The sequence below is a fragment of the Trachurus japonicus genome, chromosome 3 (genome assembly GCF_045865225.1).
Source record: "Trachurus japonicus isolate A0001 chromosome 3, Traja_1.0".
NCBI classification, from domain to species: domain Eukaryota; kingdom Metazoa; phylum Chordata; class Actinopteri; order Carangiformes; family Carangidae; genus Trachurus; species Trachurus japonicus.
Window position 1 is genome coordinate 21,599,014 of NC_140909.1, and position 14,511 is coordinate 21,613,524.

Here is a 14,511-nt window from a genome sequence, read left to right on the forward strand (position 1 = left end):
AGTTTTCACGTCTGATGTATTTGGGTATTTTTATTACAATGTATGTGGATATGATCAACTCTGTAAATGTTGGTAAAACGAAAACAAACTGACTGTGGTCCTGATGCTCCGCAGTGATTTTCCAGAAGGTCAGAGGTTAAATGGTCCATTGGAGGCACTTAACAGATGACTTTAAGAGCAACTTGCTGGTAGAGAATCAACACCATTCAAAACATTTTCTTACTTATGCTCAGAAGTGATATACCAGCATCACTGGCTGAATAATTAACTCCAAGGCTACAACTACAACAGGCTCTTGACAGTTAGGTGACTTATTTTGGATGAAGTCTCCAGTTAATTGTCTTTTTTACCTTCCAACGGTGTTAAATGCTCTGTTTCTCAGCAAGTGATGCAGAAAACCTGTTTATGACGGTAGCAGAGTCGTGCCGGCCCACACAGAGAGGAGGCTACACCGTGGATAGATCAGCTAAATCTCATTTACTTAGCCTCCCCCGGGAGAGTGGGCAGATCAGAGGAAACGAAGAAAGGGATGTGTGTCTGTATCAAATGCTTTACAGCCTCATGCCAGGATTTTTTTTCTAGATCCTTTACACAAAACGGGATGTGCAGAATTTTGTCCTTTCATGTTTAAAGAATTTAACTTCCAAGCATGACAGAGGCATCGGAGGACAATATTTTCTCAAATTCAATTCAGTCATTATTTTTGAAATCCAAGCAGATTTTTTAGTGGTGAGTTTTATTATATTACAAATAAGCTTAATTAATAGTTTATAAAGTATATGATACATACTTTAGGTTGAGGATAATTACAACTGGATGAGGGAAACAAACAAAACAAATCTGACCATCTCCATCTGTAGAAAACTCAAGCACATCTGGAGCTTTTCTGGATCTCACATCATGGACAGAAGTGATGGTTCGAGCCAGTAACGGTGCAAATTACAGAGTGAGGAAGGGAGCCATGAATTGGTATTGAAAGGAGAGGGAGAAAAACAAGCTGAATGGGGAAGCGTGAGTTGATATGAAGAGTGTAATTAAGTGTGAGAATGTGTTTTCCATCCAACTGGGCCCATGATGCAAATGTCCACATTTTATCCATTGTAATGGCTTTCTAACATGACTCCGTGGGTGTGTGCATTAGCGCACACGTGTGTGTGTGTGTGTGTGTGTGTGTGTGTGTGTGTGTGTGTGTGTGTGTGTGTGTGTGTGTGTGTAGTGATATTCACATGTTTGGTGATTTGATATGACATAAGATCACCCTAGGAGTTAGATTACATCACCTTTGACTTGCACATCTTATAGATATTTATAACTACTGCAAGGGATGTTTCCAACTGTTAACAGGAAATAACAAATAAAAGATTTAGTCATGACGCATACATTTGTCACATCTGTGTCAGGACTAGACGAGACACAAGCAGGGTGAAAAATCCACCAGGAAGGGCCAGGGGAGGGATTTGCATATGTCTCAGGAATAGCAACAGGAATTCAACTGGATCTTTATAAGGCTGACTCAGAATGACAACATCTACATAGCCTACATCACTTACCCTCAGAGCAGCAAAACCTGAGTACAATATTAAAATGTAGTGAATGTGGGCGTATTACTTTGAAAAAAAAAATTAATTAAGTTTTATTGACTTCTATTTTATCGAATGCCACTCTTCTATTTGTGATTTTTTTCCCCATATTTTCATCATATCATTGCGATGGCTGCGACATTGTGTGAGGAGTTCAGCTATTCACTGTCACCATCATCATGTGTTTAATGTTAATTGGCTCATAAAATGTTAGTTGATAGCACATTAAAACCTATACCTGCTAAACATCAGCATATGTTAGTAGGTTGAGCATTTATCTCACAGTCCCACAGCTTTTAGGCAGTTTTATCTGCCGTCCACTGCCAACAGCCATTGTTATTTTTATGTGGAAGCTTTTGTTGCTCCAGGACCTTTATTCTCCAAAGGATTCAGTAAATATCAAGGAGCTGAACCATCATTAGATCAGGGGACTGAGGCTCTGTACTGTACTGTAGGTGTTTGCAACCTTTCCCAGAGGAATGGTAAAACAAACATAAATGTAATTTATGTTTATTAATTAATCTTACTTTCTCATTAAGCAGAGGACAAATGAGCAAATGGGTTGTAATTCAAAAGCCGATATTTACACAGCAGCCATTTAGACTTGTGAAAGTGTTAAAAACATGAGTCACGGCAGTGTGACAGGGAAACTGAATTAACAAGCTTAATGAAATCATTTATTCGAGTATTTTGCACACTGTGATATGTCAATAGATCTGGAAAAAAAACATCTGTCCTGGCTTACTGTGCAGAACATCACTACCAGTCTCTAGAGTATCACTCAAACACAACAAAGTTTATTTATACAATATATTGATTTATTTTAGATGTTTTGACACTGTTCCCTTTTAAGAGCAAAGACATTCATACACAGTTGAGAAATACATGCCACCAGTAGGCATCAACATGGTCAATATACTGTACATAAACACATTACAACTTTGTATTAAAAACACATGTGTTTTTATTTTATAGAAGTACCAAATAAATGTTAGATCTCACCTCTCTGTACGTAAGAACAGGTGTCATAGGTTTTTTATTAAAATGAAAGTGTTAGAAAGAAATATTAACATGTGTACTGACATTTGGCATTGGTTGACTGAAATAAATAAATGGTTTACAATACGAATGTGGATCACAAAGCCACCACATGTTTATTGTAAGTTCCAGTGGCTGAAAAGAGGACAATTTCTTTTTCTTTTCCCTATTGGGAACTGCACAAAATAAAACAATAATTCAGTCCACATGCCACACAAAGTGAACCCAGTCTAATGGTCTCCCACTGAGTGTAAGATTTTTTTTTCAGTTTGTGGACAAATACTGTCACAGTGATAAACCACAGCAAACCACAGGCAGAGTGGCAACAAAGATGTAACCGAAACTTGCACCGAAATCTTTGAGAATCCAACGAGTTCTATTGAACATTAACATGTGTAGCCTCTGGGCACAATACAAACAGTACTACAACATTAGCACACATTGCATACAGTACATCCAGAATGATACAGCTTTACAGGCTAGAGTTTCAAGAAGTCACAGTGGAAGAAATCACAAAATGCAATGCAAAGGATGCAGAATGTTGTTGACATGGAGACTGGACATCCCTCCACACAGCGGTTAGTGCTCCTCCCGGTACAGCCCTGAGGACACACATGGATCATCTGAACATTGTCTTCACCCTAGAGCAACATTACTATGGCTGATTTTTAATGTAAAAAAACTATTGAAGTCAGCATAGCTAGTACTGTAATTCACACAACCAAATCAGAAATTAAGAGACTGAGATAAATACTTTGGCAGCAGGGGAAGCATGTTGTTTATTACACCTACAAGTAAGTCCACCTCTAACAAATTCACTAGGCTGCAGAGCGACAGTCTGTCAGTTACTTCTACAGCACATCTGATTGGATGGTGTGCCAGCGAGCTGTTTCTATTTGCCCCCGACTGCACATTTCCCTCCAGTGTCCCTGTCCCGCCTCTGACACATCGCTGCCAATCAACACGTGACCCAAAACACTGCTCTTGGTGTAGAGCCGGCCCTGTGGGTACATTGAAAATAACAGTTATATAAGACACATGACATAAGTCATTAGGTTGACTGTATATAAGGGATGCAGAACGTTTTTACCTGCATGATGATGAATTCAAGGACCAATGGCAGCTGAGTTATGTCACCTGGAGGCAGGTCAAACAGGAATGGTGCGTTCCACACGGGGTTTGAACCACTGGCTCCTTTGGTCTCCTTTGTACCGATTACTTTCCCATTCTGTCGCAGGTTGATGACAACATAGTGGTCTATGGGAAAAGATCACACCCACAGTTGTTATTTTATTTTTATTCACATCTGGTTTCTTTTTAATCTCATAATTAATTAATGATTAAATTGTTCCTTTCTGCATATTCAACCAATAAAAAGAAGCAGTGAAATTGATGTGAATATTTTTTGCTAATAAATACACTGCACGGTTGTCTTTGTGACATGAAATTAATCTACAGCTGATTTACATCCTCATAATTCCTTCGGAGCACTTCTTGACTGTCTTTGTGACAAATCGCCATCATCACTTCCAAAATATGATTTCCTTTGTGAAACCAGTCTCGCATACTAATCGGATTTACGCAAATTAAAAGGCAACAAATCACTGTCAGATAAGAATCAGCGTATTCATCTTCATTTTCAGACTCTATGACCTTTTTTGATGTTTAAACTCATGAGCAACACACAATGGACCACGTGGTCTCAAACTGTCCGTTTTAAGAGTGGAAAACAAAACATCAGAGTTGTTTTGTTTCTACTGAAGCTCATGTTTCCTCCTCTGCTCAGAGCTTTAAATCAGATGTGGTGAGGGGAAATGACACCGGGCTCATCGGTTCCTAATCTGATTACTACAAACCAATCAGGGAAGTCTATCAGTCTGTCTGACTAGGGCTGGAGTAACAGAGGACAATACAGGCAGCAGTTAACATGTCAACTAGTGTATTTATGTGAAAATACTTAAACATACTAACTGAGCAGAGAAAAACCATTTAAGTAATTTTATGTGCCACAATCAAACCCAGACATGTGGCACATTGATAGTTTTCAGTTTGTTTTAGTAGATTAGAAAACACTCAGGCATAATGAAAAGGTTTGAGGACATGTTGATCTTAACCTGGAGCTCCTGGGATCCGCGTGAGCTTGGTCAGATTCTCAGCCTTTCGGACCATCACTTTGATGCGCTGGGCGAGCGTCTGGTACTGCAGCAGGATGAACAGTTGGCCCAAAGCACGCGGTGCACACACCGAGCCCTTCCTGTGACCTAGTGTTTCCTGAGAACTCACACTCTGAGGGTGGGAGATAAAGACAAAATGTGAGGGAAGTAGTGAAAGGGGAAAATGTCTTCTTTCACCCCAGCAGATGTTCCCTTCATCCTTTGGGAGGCTGGGAATGTAATGAAGCCAAGAGGGGGAAAAAAAACAACAGACTAGAGAAGATCCAAGCTGTAAAGCACTTAAATCCTGCGCTCTAGGCCATGCTCATCATCCTTTTTCTCTAGTTCTGTCAACGTCAACCAACATGTCAGAGCCAGTGTCTCAATTTTCCATCAGAAGGATTTTCTGTGAATCAGGAAAATGTCATCGCTTGTTATTCATCATGAGGGACTCATATAGGATTGATAGTTTCACAGTTACAGTTAACCTCTCTTAGACGTAGCCATCAGTGAAAAGGCTTTTGTAGCAAATTTGCAAAATAACAGATGTTCATGCACTAAGACTTTAAATGGTTTGAATGGTTAAATGTAAGAGCTGATGTAAGAGTTGATGTTTAAGTATGACGATCATTTCAGTCTGATTTCATTAGGTTGCATTGTTTGGGGGTTTTGTGAGTCACAGTCTTCAGAAAACTGGCTTAGCATTAGACCGCCAGCAACTTGCTGAGGCTAGGCAGCAGAGTGTGAAGGCCATTTCCTCCAACAAGTGAGTTTTGGTTCACTGCTTCTGTCTGCCACTTTGCCTCAGAGACCCTCACTTAAATTCACACTGTCTTTTTGTAAAAAAAGAAAACAAAAAAAAACAGTGAGGGTTATTCTAGAAACAAATAATGCTAAACAAAACAGCAAAGCAAAGTAGGCTAAAAATGGTTCTCATCACTTACAGATTCCAAGTGGTGAAATTTAATAAATGTAGGAAATTTCACCATTTGGATTCCGTTATTTGTGGAGGAGATACACAGTCAGCTCACCAAGCTTTCAGTCCTTCATACTGTATACCCTCATCTTTCCAGAGAGATTGAAAGATGAGGCAACGATGAAGCTTAATATAGTTGTAAAGACTGGACCAGAGATGTGACATGTGTGTAAGCTGGATCCCTCCTGTGATGCGGATAGGTCATAAAATCGGGCTGAAAAGCTGCATGCTCATCCATCCCAAAAATGGCTCATTGTTTAAAAAAAATAAAATAGTAATATATCATAATGTAATAATGTAAAAATGACATGAAAAAAAGTTCTTATTCTTGCTTTATCCTGAGGCACGGTCTAGTTGGAAGTATAAACTTATTTGCAGTAGACCGCAGAGGTCTTCTGTTATTATTTGGTAACTGTTAAGGTTACATAACGGGACCCAGCAGACTGATTATATGAGTCATCCAGTGATCTCCAAAGCATGGATGTCTCAGAAGAGAGAGTGAGGGGGGTATTTTAACACAGACAAACCTCTCCCTGTGGTTTTATTCTATTTTTCCTGATTGTTTGTATGGGAATGATTGACTGAACATTTTAATGACTTAATTTGATGGGACAGTGAGGAGAGAGAAGCATGGAGAGAGACTGGGAGAAAGACATGCCGTACAGATAGTCCCGGTCGGGAGTCAAACTGGCTATCACTGCCTCAGGCTAAGCCAACATGGGATGTGCTCAAACAGTTGTGTCCATCTTAATACACACTCAAAAGCCTCATGAAGGAAAATAAAAGGATTCTCTTGGCTTTAATCCTGTATCTACGTGTTAATCTTTCACTTATCTCTTGATAGCTGCCACATTCATGCCAAAAGTTTCCATTTGAACATTTCTATTTTTGAAATCAGGGTATTTCCATTTCCTTTCAAATAACCTCAAACATTTGTTGACACATCCTGGATTTGGATGTGTGGAAGCTGTGTCTGTGATGTACAAGTAGGCTACAACCTTTGGCTCTAGGCTCAAATACGGTCTCACTCCAAATACATTTTCATCATCTTTCTCTGGAAAATATTGTGTCTTTGCTTGCAACTTGCACACAAAATCAGAAAATGTCATCTGCTGTGCATTATTGTCATGAGGCTGTTTTTAAAGCCTGACACAGCAGCAGGTTATAACGATCACAAGATGGTTATAATGTCTTGGTATTTACTGTATGTGTACACTCCCAGGTCCTTCATCAGTTTACATTAATCAACTATGTAACAGTCCTATACGCTCTTGTATGCTCATCGGCTGACAACAGAAAGGAGAGGTTAGTCATCACTTTTCTTAATGCAGATCATCTAGACAGTCGATATTAGCAATGTCACGACCAGGCTCCTCTTTAGCTAACAATATGGTAATGCAGATTAATAATTTTCAAACCTGGTCCATTACACTGATTACAAAACCCGCTGTTTTACTATAAATCCAGGAGGTGACTACACTAAAAGATTGAGTTATGACTGATGGCATCTGGCCCACCCACCAGAAATGATTTTTGCCCACCCACCTAGCACACAGCATGACTATAGCAAAAATCAGAGCAACTGACTGACTAATGTCCACTAAAACATCAGGACCCCCTCCCGCCCGTCGCTTCAGAAGCCTGTTATTTATGCCCTCTGGCACTGTTTCAACACAGCCACAGAGGGCAAGGCGTGGGCACACTGCCAATTTGTTTCACTCTGCTTGTTTGCTTTGCAATCACTAACAACAATGTCACCATGACTAACAACAGTGGAAAACTGGGTAAGTGTAAGAGCTGATTAAATACTACATTCCTTGATGGATAAAACATGATAGGTGCTATTTATAAGCATTTCTCTGTCCACTTAAAGTTTGTTAAAAATAAATAAAAGTTTTTAAAAGTAATAATGGTATGTACTGTACAGGGTGAGAGGAAAGTGTCAGAAGCACTAAAAAGCAGATACACAGTCCACCCTGCTTTGTACTCAAAGGTCATTAGGCAGACACAGGTGCTTGAAAAACTCAAGGGTATGACCCAAAACATGCCAGGTCTTTGGTCCACATGTCCCAGTTCACTCTGTTTCCTGTTTGAGTCAGAAGTAAAACTGCCTTGGGGTCTAAGGTCTGTATAAAAATTTAGATTGGGTCTGACAGCACACAAAAAACAACCAGAGACAGTGCCTCATTACTCAAGATCCCCAGGCCGCATCTTTAGCCAGCTAATCAAAATGCAACAAATTACTCTACTGACTTGAATGTGCCTTCTTTTCTTTGAAAGCAACTCTTTTCTCTTTCTTGGCAAGAGTTTGGAAGATGTGAGGATCAATACCAGTGATTCATATGTCACATTAGCCAGTTCAGCTTTGCACTAAGGCTGGAGGGTATTTAAATCTTCCTACCAGTACATCTAAACCTCCCAAATGAGCAGCTTATATCCGCTGATTAATGCCTAACACATTTTAGTTCATTCAATCTGTGCGCCAAGCAAATATTCAATTAACAACTTTTCATCCAACTCTCTGAAACCTAAGGAAGTGACTTTATACAATCAACAAATCGTTCTAGTAACTTATTGTGAAACCACAAACAATGGATTTTATACTTTGTGTTGGGCAGAATAAACAAGTAAATGAGTGAACTTAAATGTGCTACAAGTCTGATTTTGCTTACAACTTTGGCCAGTACAACTGTTTCCAATCAAGCTATAAGGTCTCAGCTGTGATTGGTCCCCTAAAAGGTAGGCTACTGCATTTTGACCAGAAAAGACAGTTGGCATGGGTTAGCCCAGCTTAGCCAGCTCTCTGTGTGCACTGCAGCTCTGAATTCAACTCCTGGCTGGAGCTGGAGATGCCAATCAACCATTTTACTGACTCTGCAGACACTTTCACAATTCCTTCTCATCTAATTCTCTGCATTTAGTGCTTTGTATGCATCAACACAATAAATCAAATCACAATGTACCTTTTTCAACTTGTTTTTAGTGGGGCTGAGCTGCCTGGTGTAGGTGGTGGTAATGTCAGGTTCCCACTCCATGTGCTCACAGGGCAGCTCCACCGCCCCCAGCGCGGCCTCCCTCAGGCCAGAGAAGTCCCTGCTGTAGACAGCTAGTCTCAAGGTGCAGGTGCGCAGCTCTTCCACAGAGCCCACCTGCAGCACAAAGCTCTGGCTGTGGAGGTCTGGGCTGAGGCTGCGGCGCCTCGAGGCTGCCTGCTGAGGGGAGGGGCAGAGCGGAGGGAGGCTGACCCGAACAAACACCCCGCTGCGCCTCCGACTGGCCCCAGAGAGCCCGAGGATGTTGACCGCCAGGGTGCCACAGGCAGAGGAGAAGAGCAGGGAGAAGTGCAGGAGAGGAGCAGGCTTTGAGGGGATGGAGAGAGAGTTGGAGCCATACTGTGACAGCTCCCCCTGCTGGGTGGGAGATCTGGCAGTACTGACAGTCAGTCGAGTGCTCTCACTGTAAAGAAAACTCTCACCGCTCACAGTGCTTCGCCGGCCCATCGCCCGACGAGATTTGGACACCAGACTCAGCTTAGTGAGTGACGGCAAAGAGGCTCTGCCGTGACTTTGAGCCTTACTGGGTGAGTAGGGAACAGCCGGCGTGCTGAGGCGCCGCATCGGGAACGAAGATCCGGGTGACTGCGCCAGCTCGGTTGATCTGCTAGGGTTGGGGTCGAAAGGCAGAGCAGTAAGGTCATCCTCAGAGGGCGAGGAGCTGCTTTTAGAGGAAGGAAACTCCAACACGTCTCCATCCAGCTCCTCGTACTGCTGCTTCACAAGCTGCGTACACGGAGACGGAGTCAGCGTGACCGTCACCCTCTCAACAGGATGTGGAGACAAGAAACCTGCCTCCTTGTCTTCAGACGAAGCCTTTTTCCTTCTGCGATAGCAAAGGATGCAGCCGAGAACCAGACAGTAGCAGAACACAGCCAGGCCCACGGCCAGCAGGATCTGCAGGTGAACTAGAGAGACAGAGGAAAACAGTGCAGTCAGGGTTTAAAGCTATGTCGATGGGATTCACAAGGAACATGAGGAACTGAATTAGAGGGAATCTTTAAGTGGGAGAAAGTAATATGGAGAAAACAGAAGAAGACAGCACTGACAAATCAAATCAGTTTTGCACTTTTGAGTGACCTGTCAGTGAAAAGACAAACGACAGACTTTGAATGAAGACACAACTGTGATCACAAAAGTCCAGGACATCTGACCGTAAACATTATCTTGTTGTGTCTGCTCTCTGCCTCCTTGATGAGATTAAAGAGGAAATAGGTATCTCAGAGGTTTATGATCATAATTCTATAAATGGTATTATCACAGTTGCTGCTTTGAGCCGAAGCAGGAGCAAAGCACATGTCAGGGTGAAAAAGAGTCACCACGCTTACAGCGAAGGTTGAAGTCAGTGTCTCTTTCTTCAAACAGTGCAGAGAATCTTCCACAACAGAGTCATGGGAGAGGAGCTCCCCGAACAGAGAAAGTCATCAGTATTTAAGCGCAATGCAGCGTGCTCATAAGACACCCCATACTGCTTAGCAACGGCCACGTTATCTCTTACATTGCAAGGAAGATGTTTTAGAGCCTTTGCCTCTCAGAGCCGTTTGCATACCTCCACTATCTTCAAGGACGTTTTGCTAATTAAAAATGGACTGAGACTTCTCACATAACTTTCCTGTAAAACAGGACCCACTGTCCAGGACCCTGTCAACAAGGTTAAATGAACACTAAGTATGTTTCCATCAGCATACCCCACACACACAGCCCCACTCCCCCCTTGTCCAGTGACACCTCAGTTGCAGCTTGAGGCACCACACCTTCACTCCTCTCCTGTGTGATGCCTCAACTCGGCTCTTCATTCTTAATTTGTTCTGTGATGAGGTCATGATTGAAATAAATAGACTCTTTACTAATCCTGCCCCAAGAGTGAAATTTTGATTAATTATGTATTAAATTAAAAATCTAAACATAGGACACACATTTTTAGTAACATAATAAATCAAGCTGCATGTTGTGTTACCATTTAAAAATTGGTTTGTTTTTCTCTTTTTTGTCTTTATTCTTTTTCCTTTTCATGAGTGTGAAAACTGACACTGACATAGCGAAGGTGTGTGCGAATAATATAAATTAAATAGTATCAATAGAATGTGTTCTGAGTCAACTGGTTATGAGGTGTATCTTGAAACTGCAATGTCAGTGGTTCAAATGCTGCAGTGGATTTTTGTTACATGTCACAACCCATCTGCACATGATACATTGTACTGTTTGCAGCGCATAAGCATATGTACGTATAAGTGAAGTATTCACTAGACTAGATCTTACTGTGTCTTTAATCTGTTTGTTGTGTGTTTTTGTATGGACCTGTAAGTCCATCTATTCATACATCTATCTATAGTCAGTGTTGGCATTGACGCCTTCTCATACTAGACAGCTTCTCATAGACCCTGATGCTCATTTAACGTCACATAATGAGGGTGCACTGGGATGAGTCATGCATCAGACACTGGAGGATTGAGGTGAAAATAAGGTTCGAAAGCTTCGAGCTTTCACCAGTGGCCATTTCAAGGCAAACAAGTAGCAATGAGAATGAGAGAAATCACTCAACGGTGAAAATGATTTTTCTGATTGGAGACTCTTCACGGAGCCTATAAATCCATCACTTGTAAGGGAGGGATGGTTTTCACTCTTGATCAACAGAAGAGACTTGTTTATTCACTGAAATAAAGACACAAGTCTTTCCTGAATATCTGAGGGTGTGTCCTGACATGAATTCTCACATCATCACATGAAGTTATCAGGTGCTGGAGCAGCTGCATCCTTGTAAAAACTGGACCGTTATCAAAGCAGATGCTGCTTTAACTGTCAGCGCAGATCCATTTCAGTGCAGTCAAGTAGTCTGCCAGCCTCTAATAAAGAGATGGAAGTACAGATGGGCTGAATGCTGCAGTGGTGTTAGAAAATAAAGGCTGGGGATAGTGCTGACATGAGTCAGACTGCCCAGCCAGTGGGCAACGATGGTTATAGACCAAATGAGGTAATGGTGAAACCTGAGCTGAGCCAATTCATCATTTTAATGCAGAATTCTCAGTCCTGCTATGGTGCACAGGCTGCAGGTAAACTTGATTTATACATGGATATAGCAGCCCGATAACAACATGGGGAATGCAATGCAATTACTTTACACAGACAGAAGTGTGAAGCCAATTCGAACCTTTGGCTGAAATAACCTGACTTATTTGTCGACAAGACTTTTGGTCCTTGTTCACACAAAGTTATCTAAATCAAACAGGGACACCTCTCAAGTGAGTTACAGCCTCTCTCACTATTACATTACAGCTGAGTATATATCTCTTTCAAACTGCCTCCTCATCCTCTTCAGCTCTTAATCAGGACTCAGATGATCAATTTATCTTCCTGACTTCTGAGTGAAATCAGTTCTTTTACTGAAATTAGCTTTTTCCTTTTCATTTCTAATGAGCAAAACGGAGGTGTTCAGGGAAGCTGCCATTTAAAACAAAGAAAACGATCACCCAGTTCCAAACTAAGGAGGAAAAGTAACAATTACACATAAGCACAAGAACATGCAAGGCTTCCTACCTCCCAGAGTGTACTGCGACATGGTCCCACACAGTTTGATGTGTGTGTGTCGAGTCAGCGTGAGCGTTTGTGAGAGCGGTCCATCGGCAGTGCGCAAGGACCTGGAGCCTCTCAGCCAATAGATTCACCGGGTGACTGAGCCTTTATTTCAATCGCAGCGATTGTGCGTCGGAGGGAGAGAGGGTCCACTAACATGTGTGCAGCAGCTCAGCCGTCATTCCCTCACAGTAATTAGGCCTATAGCTCCTATATGCGCCGCTGAACACTAAACTATAGATGTCACACAACGGAAGGACCACACAGTATAAGCATCTGTCACAAGCTAATTTAAACACACACACACACACACACACACACACACACACACACACTTTCCACAAAATAAAATGCAATAAAACAAAACAAAACAAAGCAAAACAAAATTAAATAAAACCTCAGGGCAATTTAAGTCTGATATATTTGCCAATGACAGCTGCGTTAATTGCAAGGGAGTGTATCTATAGATGTTTAGGGCAGAAGGTGGCAGCAGGAAGGAGACACTTCTATGAGCCCGTACAGAGTCACATGACAGAAAGGTGGAGCCACCTGCAGAAAATAGATTGAAATTAAAGCTGCAAGCAGCAATGATTGGGCCCTCGCTCTGAGGCACACAGGGCTGTGGCGCAAAGTGAGAAGGGAGAGAAAACCAGGTACTGTAGGAGCAAAAAATGCAATGTTTCGTTCATCCACCTGGGGGTGTTAACCAGATGTGGGCAGTTGAGGTCAGGGGCGAACTGTCATCACACTATGAAGTTTCGAGCAAATCGGACAATGCAGTTATGACAAGTTGATGATTCATCCACCAGGCGGCGGGAGGAGCGTAACCAAACGTGGGCAGATTCGTTCAGGGGTGGACCATCATCACACATGTGAAGTTTTGAGGAAATCGGACATAGTTGATGTAAAATACGGCACTTCCTGTTTCCACAAGGGGGCAGCATGTTCAAGATTGCCTTCGAGCATATGGAGGCATTGAGGGCAGGGCTGTTACACAATTTGAAGCAGTTTGGATGAAGTAGCTACTGTATGTGGGAGAGAGCTGCTTGAATATGCATGGCAATGGATTCAATATGGCGGCATGAAGCAGCCAATAAGCCCCTTTGACCTGCAGACATGCAGAGCACAACTTCTGATCAGCATGGTCTCTGGGTGATCTCTAAAAAACTTGAAGTCGATTGGATAAAATCCCTTGGACTAGTTTGTTAATAAAAATACAACATGTGGTAATCACGTCAAAATGACACGTCAAAATCAAAATGGCCAACTTCCTGTTTGGAGTAGACAATTGGTGCCAGAGACTTGTTTGTCTGGACAATATACACATGTGCACCAATTTTCATGGTCCAACTCCAAAAAAATAACCCTATGGGGAGGTTGTTTTTTTTAAATTTAAAGGCGGCGCTATAGAGGCATTTTGCCCCACCAATGGGTGACCTATCAGATCAAAGAGACCTGTGATGACCCTATCAGTTGTAAATTTTGGGCCGTCTGGACATGTTTGCAAATTTTAATGCATTTTCGAACATGGGAAAGTCCCCAAAAAAGTGAATCATTAATTCTGTTCAATTACATATTGCGCCATAGACTGCAGCTACACATTTATGTGTTTTCTGTATTGGAGCTTTACACTGGTCAGCCATGATTTTAAGACCAGTTTCTGATATGAATGTGTGAATCATGTATATAGTATACTGCATACATAATGTGTACACACACACACACACACACACACACACACACACACAATGAAGTGTGTGGCAGCCACAACAACAACAAAAAACAGTTACCTTTTGATGTTGTGGCTTATCAGTGTATTTTTCTTTTCACAGTAAATTAGCATATTATCCAACTACACAGTTGATGAGGAGCTTAATAGGCTCCATCATAGATCTGTAGTCTGACACAAGGCTCCAGCATCGTATAGTGCATCTTTTTTTCACCCACAACAGAACTATAGAAAATAGATTTCATCAGGTTGAGTTACAGTACAAACATGAAAACATAGTCATTAGGTTGTAAATGTGTGCACTTCCTCAAGAGTGCAGGTCATGTGACTTATATCTGCCACCTACACACACACAACAAGGTCAAAGAGAGAATGAGTCACTGAGCTCACCACATACAAAGGCGAACGTGTG

General features: G+C 41.8%; 1 protein-coding gene across 1 annotated transcript; it reads right to left on the reverse strand.

Moving 5' to 3' along the window:
* Nucleotides 1–2,383: 2,383 nt before the first annotated feature.
* On the reverse strand, nt 2,384–12,503 carry LOC146989941 (synaptotagmin-5). Its single transcript, XM_085766484.1, has 5 exons — nt 12,335–12,503; nt 8,711–9,708; nt 4,733–4,904; nt 3,709–3,875; nt 2,384–3,619 (listed from the first exon to the last, which is right to left on the reverse strand). The coding sequence occupies exons 1-5, from the start codon at nt 12,354–12,356 to the stop codon at nt 3,470–3,472; spliced, it is 1,509 nt and encodes a 502-aa protein (XP_085622610.1). The 5' UTR covers nt 12,357–12,503; the 3' UTR covers nt 2,384–3,469.
* Nucleotides 12,504–14,511: the final 2,008 nt, after the last annotated feature.